Source organism: Doryrhamphus excisus, linkage group LG22 (assembly GCF_037039965.1).
Source record: "Doryrhamphus excisus strain RoL-2023G ecotype Guam linkage group LG22, RoL_Dexc_Guam_v1.1, whole genome shotgun sequence".
NCBI lineage: Eukaryota > Metazoa > Chordata > Actinopteri > Syngnathiformes > Syngnathidae > Doryrhamphus > Doryrhamphus excisus.
This window is the reverse complement of record NC_136378.1, coordinates 4695817-4703593: the sequence shown is the minus strand read 5'-3', so window position 1 is coordinate 4703593 and position 7777 is coordinate 4695817. Positions and strand designations below refer to the sequence as shown.

The window sequence follows — 7777 nt, the reverse complement described above, 5'->3', positions numbered from 1 at the left end:
ACCGCTTATCCTCACGAGGGTCGTGCTGGGGCCTATCCCAGCTGTCTTCGGGCGACAGGCGGGGTACACCCTGGACTGGTCGCCAGCCAATCATGGGGCACTTTTAGACAAACAACCATTCACACTAACATTCATACCTATGGACAATTTGGAGTCGCTAATTAACCTAGCATGTTTTTGGAATGTGGGAGGAAACCGGAGTACCCGGAGAAAACCCACGCATGCACGGGGAGAACATGCAAACTCCACACAGAGATGGCCAAGGGTGGGGAAAGACAAAATAAGAAGCCAAAAAGTTACCACTTCCACACAGAATAGGAGGAGAACTCATTCATTCATTCATTTTCTACCGCTTATCCTCACGAGGGTCGTGCTGGAGCCTATCCCAGCTATCTTCGGACGAGAGGCGGGGTACACCCTGGACTGGTCGCCGGCCAATCACAGGGCACATATAGACAAACAACCATTCACACTCACATTCATACCTATGGACAATTTGGAGTCGCTAATTAACCTAGCATGTTTTTGGAATGTGGGAGGAAACCGGAGTACCCGGAGAAAACCCACGCATGCACGGGGAGAACATGCAAACTCCACAGAGATGGCCGAGGGTGGGGAAAGACAAAATAAGAAGCCAAAAAAATACCACTTCCACACAAAATAGGAGGATAACTCATTCATTCATTTTCTACCGCTTATCCTCACAAGGGTCGTGCTGGAGCCTATCCCAGCTGTCTTCGGGAAACCTTACACCGTGGACTGGTCGCCAGCCAATCACGGGGCACTTTTAGACAAACAACCATTCACACTCACATTCATACCTATGGACAATTTGGAGTCGCTAATTAACCTAGCATGTTTTTGGAATGTGGGAGGAAACCGGAGTACCCGGAGAAAACCCACGCATGCACGGGGAGAACATGCAAAAAAAAACACAGTATTGGCTACACTGCAACTGTTTTTATTTTGTATCGAATCGATACCAAAAAGCACAGTATCTCCCACCTCGAAAAGGATACAGGCATTGACAGCAGTGATGGAAACTTCATTCATTTTCGTGACTGGAGTTCTTAGAAGTCACTTACAGAACTGAATCTGGATTTCCTCGAGTCATATCGAATTCAGTTCTCAAGTCACTCCAACAAGTCAAGGTTAAAAAAAAACAAAATGGTTGATGTATTTTTAGTTCATCAAAAGGCAGTAATACACTCTAAAAAGTAATTCAGAGTATCTGTTGACACTTGATTTTATACATGAATGCAATGTAAAAAATGTAATTATTTGATTTAGATACACTTTCTAAGCTAACTTTATTTTTTAAGTTATGTTCAAATAATAATAATGTTGGCTATTACATGGACTTAATTTTTTGTTGAGGCTAAACGTTTATTTTTTGAGTGTAAGTTCAATTCTATAAAAATTTGAATCAGTCTTTTCCACAGCAAAAAAAAAGTCATTGTGTGGACCTCACCATCCTACATAATTTTTTTTTATTTATTGGAATTATTTTCTCTATTTGCTCCATAAAAAAAACATGCAAGTTAATGGTTGGGTTATTTAAAAGAAAACAAAAATGCAAAAGATTGAATGAAGCCATTTAATTCATAGTTTGAACGTTTTTGCTCAAAAGACAATGTGTCAGTGTGTGTGCACGTTAGGGATTGCACTTTCCTTCCTTCACCAACTTGACACTTCTGTCGCGTCTGTATAGGTGAAAAGGCAGCCATGAGGCATTGAGTATCTGTGTATGACATAAAATGCAAAATGAGGACCTACCGGTTTGTCTGACAGAAGTCACACTCATTGCCATAGCTTTGTCCATCACTGCCGCACACAGGATTATAAATCTTGCTGCATGCGAGTCCATACTTCTTACAGACAGGCTTGACAAAAACAGATTTACATCATTAATTACCAGTCAAAAATCTTTTATTTGGGGAAAGAACTCCCAAATAGTGGCCATGTTGCCAACATTTAAATTAAAAAAATAAAAGATCTCACCTCTATGTCATCGTTTCCTGAAGACTGAGTGACGACTACACACATAAATTACAATTAAAAATCAGACATGATATAAACCTTTATGAAATGACTATATATAGTACAGAACACATGGAAAAGCATCATGTACTCTAAAAAGTAATTCAGAGTATCTGTTGACACTTGATTTAATACATAAATGCAATTTAAAAATGTAATTTAGATATACTTTTTAAGTTGCTAACTTTATTTTTTAAGTTATGTTCAAATCATAATGTTGGCTATTACATGAACTTAATTTAGAATGTCATATACACTCAAATTTTATTGTTGGGAAGCTTAAAACAAAATTCAAGTTGCCATGATTTAATAAAATTAGCTTGGTAACATAATATATTATATAAGTTGTGTGCATTGTTATTATAATTAAGTAGACAACAAATTAAACTACTTTGAATAAAATGATGAAGTCAGTTGACTTAACATATTTCTTTGAGTTACAAACTTAAAAACTTGTCCCTTTTAATTATTACAATTATTCAGTAAGCATTACTTAAAATAAGCTTTGAGTGAAGAGGAAAAGCTAATTTGTGCAATGCAATATTGTTTGTTGGTTCAAAGCAATTTCAAATTAAGTTGTCATAACTAAGAAAGACTAATGGAAATTGTTGCGTTGATTTTTTTTTGTTGAGGCTAAACCAGGGGTGGGCAAACTTTTACTATCTGTAAAATTGTCATGCAATCTGCTATTATTATTTATTATTTTATATTTATATTTAAATATTTAAAAAATAATAAAATATTATAATAATTACAATAAAATTAAAATAATAATAATTATATTATTATTATGTAAAATATGCAAATATAACAATAATATTATAATAATATAATAATTAGCATTAATATAATAATTATAATAATCATAGTAGTTCTGATAATAATTATAATAATCTAATACTACTACTAATAATAATAATTATTATTATGTGCTTGTGTCCCTTTTTTCAGGAGCACTTTGTAAACAACAGACCATGTCAAAAAACGAAATTGATAAAACCATCAAAAGGTTGGCTCAGGCCATGATGCCAGGTTGTATGTTGAGTTTAAATGAAATACTTTGGAAAGATTGGGCGGGCCGTATTCAAACACTTGGCGGGCCGGATGTGGCCCCCGGGCCGTAGTTTGCCCACCCCTGGGCTAAACATTTATTTTTTGCCATTGTAACAAATGTCACATCAGGTTTCACCATAGCAATTTTGAAGCAAGCTTTATAGAGATATTTTCCTAGCCTGTTCCTTATTAATTCATTGAAGAATTAACATTTCAATTTGTGATAGAATTGCTGAATGGGTTTAAAATGTGCTTTAATGGCGTTTGGAAATGACACTGCCATTTTGGGGAAGGCCCATCATCGCTGCAAAGTCACATGACTGTTACATGACAGCTGTTCCCAATAACTTAGGGACTTTTATTTAGAGTTCAATAAAGGCGTTTCTTCTTGGGACAATGATTTTTTGTGGCATTTTGATAAAAAAAAAAAAGTAAAAATCTTGTCTTACAATTGCTTATAAGATTAAATATTCGAATACTTCAGGTTTAAAAGACACTCAAAAAATAAACGTTTAGCCTCAACAAAAAAAATCAACGCAACAATTTCCATTAGTCTTTCTTAAGTTATGACAACTTAATTTGAAATTGCTTTGAACCAACAAACAATATTGCATAAATTAGCTTTTCCTCTTCACTCAAAGCTTATTTTAAGTAATGCTTACTGAATAATTGTTGTCATAAGGACAAGTTTTTAAGTTTGTAACTCAAAGAAATATGTTAAGTCAACTGACTTCATCATTTTATTCAAAGTAGTTTAATTTGTTGTCTACTTAATTATAATAACAATGCACACAGCTTTTTAAGTAGCAGTAACTATATATATATATATATATATATATATATATATATATATATATATATATATATATATATATATATATATATATATATATATATATATATGTGTGTGTGTGTGTGTATATTATGTTACCAAGCTAATTTTATTAATTTGTTTTAAGCTGAATTTTGTTTTAAGCTTACCAACAATAAAATTTGAGTGTATATGACATTCTAAATTAAGTTCATGTAATAGCCAACATTATTATTTGAACATAACTTAAAAAAATAAAGTTAGCAACTTAGAAAGTGTATCTAAATCAATTAATTACATTTTTTTTAATTGCATTCATGTATAAAATCAAGTGGTGTCAACAGATACTCTGAATTACTTTTTAGAGCAGGGGTGGGCAAACTACGGCCCGGGGGCCACATCCGGCCCGCCAAGTGTTTGAATACGGCCCGCCCAATCTTTCCAAAGTATTTCATTTAAACTCAACATACAACCTGGCATCATGGCCTGAGCCAACCTTTTGATGGTTTTATCAATTTCCTTTTTTGACATGGTCTGTTGTTTACAAAGTGCTCCTGAAAAAAGGGACACAAGCACATAATAATAATTATTATTATTAGATTATTATAATAATTATTAGAACTATTATGATTATTATAATTTTTATATTAATGCTAATTATTATATTAATTATATATAATATTATTGTTATATTTGCATATTTTACATAATAATAATATAATAATTATTATTTTAATTTTATTGTAATTATTATAATATTTTATTATTTTAAAAATATTTAAATATAAATATAAAATAATAAATAATAATAGCAGATTGCATGACAATTTTACAGATACAATAATACCAGGTGGACTGTTACGTGTAAAATATATAGTCTGCCCCCCCCCCCCCCCCCCCCCCGTAAATTTTGTCATATCAATGCGGCCCGCGAGTCAAAAAGTTTGCCCACCCCTGGTTTAGAGTGTAATAAGTAAATTCTAACTACCTACTACAATACTTATACTATACAAGTCCTCTTCCTCTGGTACTGGCGCTGTAACCTGTCTATCTTATTTACCCAGCATGTCACGAGAAACAAAAAAAAGTCCAGTAAAAGGTCACCAACTTACCAGCAAGCAGCAAAATAGAAGCAAAAAGTAGAAGCAGCTTCATTTTTTTCTCAGTCGTGTACGATGGCTGTATGCTCTCCACAACAGGCCAATGTTTTCTCATCCACCAGACAGACCGTCGACAGGTGGGATTTTTCAAGGCCAGGTGGGCGGGGCTTGTTAATCAGGCCAATCAACCATCTGGGTAAAAAAACAAACATGTCACTCATTGAATTTTTTCCATCTCTTTTTACACACACTAAACTAAGTATATGGATAATAATAATAACATACTCATTGATGGCATAATAGTTTGTGTGTTTATTTTTATGACCTGTTTGTGTTTCCTATAGGAGATCCCCGTGACTTCCATGACAGCAGAATATTCTGATTCTCATTCCGGCTGTATAAAAACCAGTTTTTCCAGTCAGTATTTCATACTTCCAGTTCCTTGTGACTGGAAGTGACTAACCCTAACCCGCTCACTAACCCCAACCCATTATTAGTATTAAAAAAATTACATTTAAGCAAATTGTACATCTATCTTGCCTAAATTCAGCATTTTTTTCAGCATTTCAAAAAAATCATAAAAAATTAAAAATTAACAAAAATACAAATATAAGGAATTAAAAGAGATTGAAAGACATCCAGTATGTGAAATATAGCATTCTACACTGGTCACTTGCTATCAGTAATCTTACATTCATGAGACAACAGACACCAGAAGACAAACAGGAAGTACAAAGTAAAGGAATTCCTCTAATGCTAACATTTTAAATGTCTTCCCCCGTTTATTTTCTACGGCTCTTATCCTCGCTAGGGTCGCGGTTATGCTGGAGCCCAGCTGTCTTTGGGCGAGACTGGTCTACTATATTGGGTAATATGAGTATAAGGGTGACTATAGGGGTGTTATTTAATGTATAGAGGGCTCTAGTAGTGTTAAAAAATGTATTCAGAAGGTTGTAGACAGGTTTTGTATGCTCAATGAAAGTATAAAAAATATTCAATTTGTAAAAAAAATTTTAGAAATTTTGTAGAAATTTTTAGAATAGGAATTCTGGACAACGTTATTACTATTATAGTTCATCATAATGAGAAACAAGCTCAATAAAAATATGAATAGGGTTTATCTGCCCCTGTGACACTATTACAGTCTTAAATGTCTTATTTTTTGTTATTAATTCTACTATTTTGCGTAATATTAGTATAAGGGTGACTATAGGGGTGTTATTTAATGTATAGAGGGCTCTAGTAATGTTAAAAAATGTATTCAGAAGGTTGTAGACAGGTTTTGTATGCTCAATGAAACTATAAAAAATATTCAATTTGTAAAAAAAAAATTAGAAATTTTGTAGAAATTGTTAGAATAGGAATTCTGGACAACGTTATTACTATTATAGTTCATCATAATGGGAAACAAGCTCAATAAATGTATTAAAAAATGCCTTAAAACTAAAGAAAATATAAATTGGGTTTATCTGCCCCTGTGACACTATTACAGTCTTAAATGTCTTATTTTTTGTTATTAATTCTACTATATTGGGTAATATGAGTATAAGGGTGACTATAGGGGTGTTATTTAATGTATAGAGGGCTCTAGTAATGTTAAAAAAAGTATTCAGAAGGTTGTAGACAGGTTTTGTATGCTCAATGAAACTATAAAAAATATTCAATTTGTAAAAAAAAAATTAGAAATTTTGTAGAAATTGTTAGAATAGGAATTCTGGACAACATTATTACTATTATAGTTCATCATAATGGGAAACAAGCTCAATAAATGTATTTAAAAATGCCTTAAAACTAAAGAAAATATAAATGGGGTTTATCTGCCCCTGTGACACTATTACAGTTTTAAATGTCTTATTTTTTGTTATTAATTCTACTATATTGGGTAATATGAGTATAAGGGTGACTATAGGGGTGTTATTTAATGTATAGAGGGCTCTAGTAATGTTAAAAAATGTATTCAGAAGGTTGTAGACAGGTTTTGTATGCTCAATGAAACTATAAAAAATATTCAATTTGTAAAACATTTGTAGAAATTTTTAGAATAGGAATTCTGGACAAAGTTATTACTATTATAGTTCATCATAATGGGAAACAAGCTCAATAAATGTATTAAAAAACGCCTTAAAACTAAAGAAAATAAAAACAAACACTAAAGAAAACAATACAATTGTTTGAGTGAAATCAAGTAATTTTCCAAGAGAACTGAAAAATGTAGATGTCCTCACTCTCATATGGACCTGATATTTATACAATGAATACAAGGATCGGTATTTGGATCGACCCGCCCAACCCGGAAGTCATGACTTTGCTGACTCTTCCTTGTTGTTGTTCCAGTATATGAACACTAGGTGGTGCTATGTGAATGCTTAATGCTATTAAATCATGACGCTCGTCCTCTGTCCGTCATACTAAATTGCTGTAATACTAATTACATAGCTTTATTTCTCAATTTAATGGTGCCTGGGGAAACACAGCATCAAAGCTTTGATATAACGTGATTAAACATACAATACCCATATATTTCATATTATAACGTCATCAGCCCAGGGTGTACCCCTCCTCTGATCCAAAGTCAGGTGGGATAAGATCCAGCTTACCCGTGTGACCCGACTGAGGACGAGCAGTATTGAAAATGGACTGATGGATTATAAACGTTTCTAACAGTGTCTAAACGTGGCAAAATAGAGCAGACTATTTGTCGGGTTGTCTAAAAACTATGTAAAGTTTTATATTTTATTCGTGTTTATTAATAAATATAATTGGCTGTCGTGTC

The 7777-nt window shown here is 32.9% G+C and overlaps 1 protein-coding gene across 1 annotated transcript; it reads right to left on the bottom strand.

Annotated features, from left to right (window-relative positions):
- Positions 1-1583: 1583 nt before the first annotated feature.
- LOC131110639 (serine protease inhibitor Kazal-type 1-like) lies at positions 1584-5171 on the bottom strand. The gene is made up of 4 exons (XM_058063919.2): positions 5017-5171; positions 2002-2036; positions 1777-1883; positions 1584-1703 (listed from the first exon to the last, which is right to left on the bottom strand). The coding sequence occupies exons 1-4, from the start codon at positions 5117-5119 to the stop codon at positions 1655-1657; spliced, it is 294 nt and encodes a 97-aa protein (XP_057919902.2). The 5' UTR covers positions 5120-5171; the 3' UTR covers positions 1584-1654.
- Positions 5172-7777: the final 2606 nt, after the last annotated feature.

Coding starts and splice junctions, on each gene's coding strand:
- LOC131110639 (XM_058063919.2), bottom strand. CDS start 5,119: ATGAGAAAACATTGGCCTGTTGTGGAGAGCATACAGCCATCGTACACG. Junction 2,037..5,016: donor TTCTATTTTGCTGCTTGCTG/GTAAGTTGGTGA, acceptor TTATGTGTGTAG/TCGTCACTCAGTCTTCAGGA. Junction 1,884..2,001: donor CAGGAAACGATGACATAGAG/GTGAGATCTTTT, acceptor GTTTTTGTCAAG/CCTGTCTGTAAGAAGTATGG.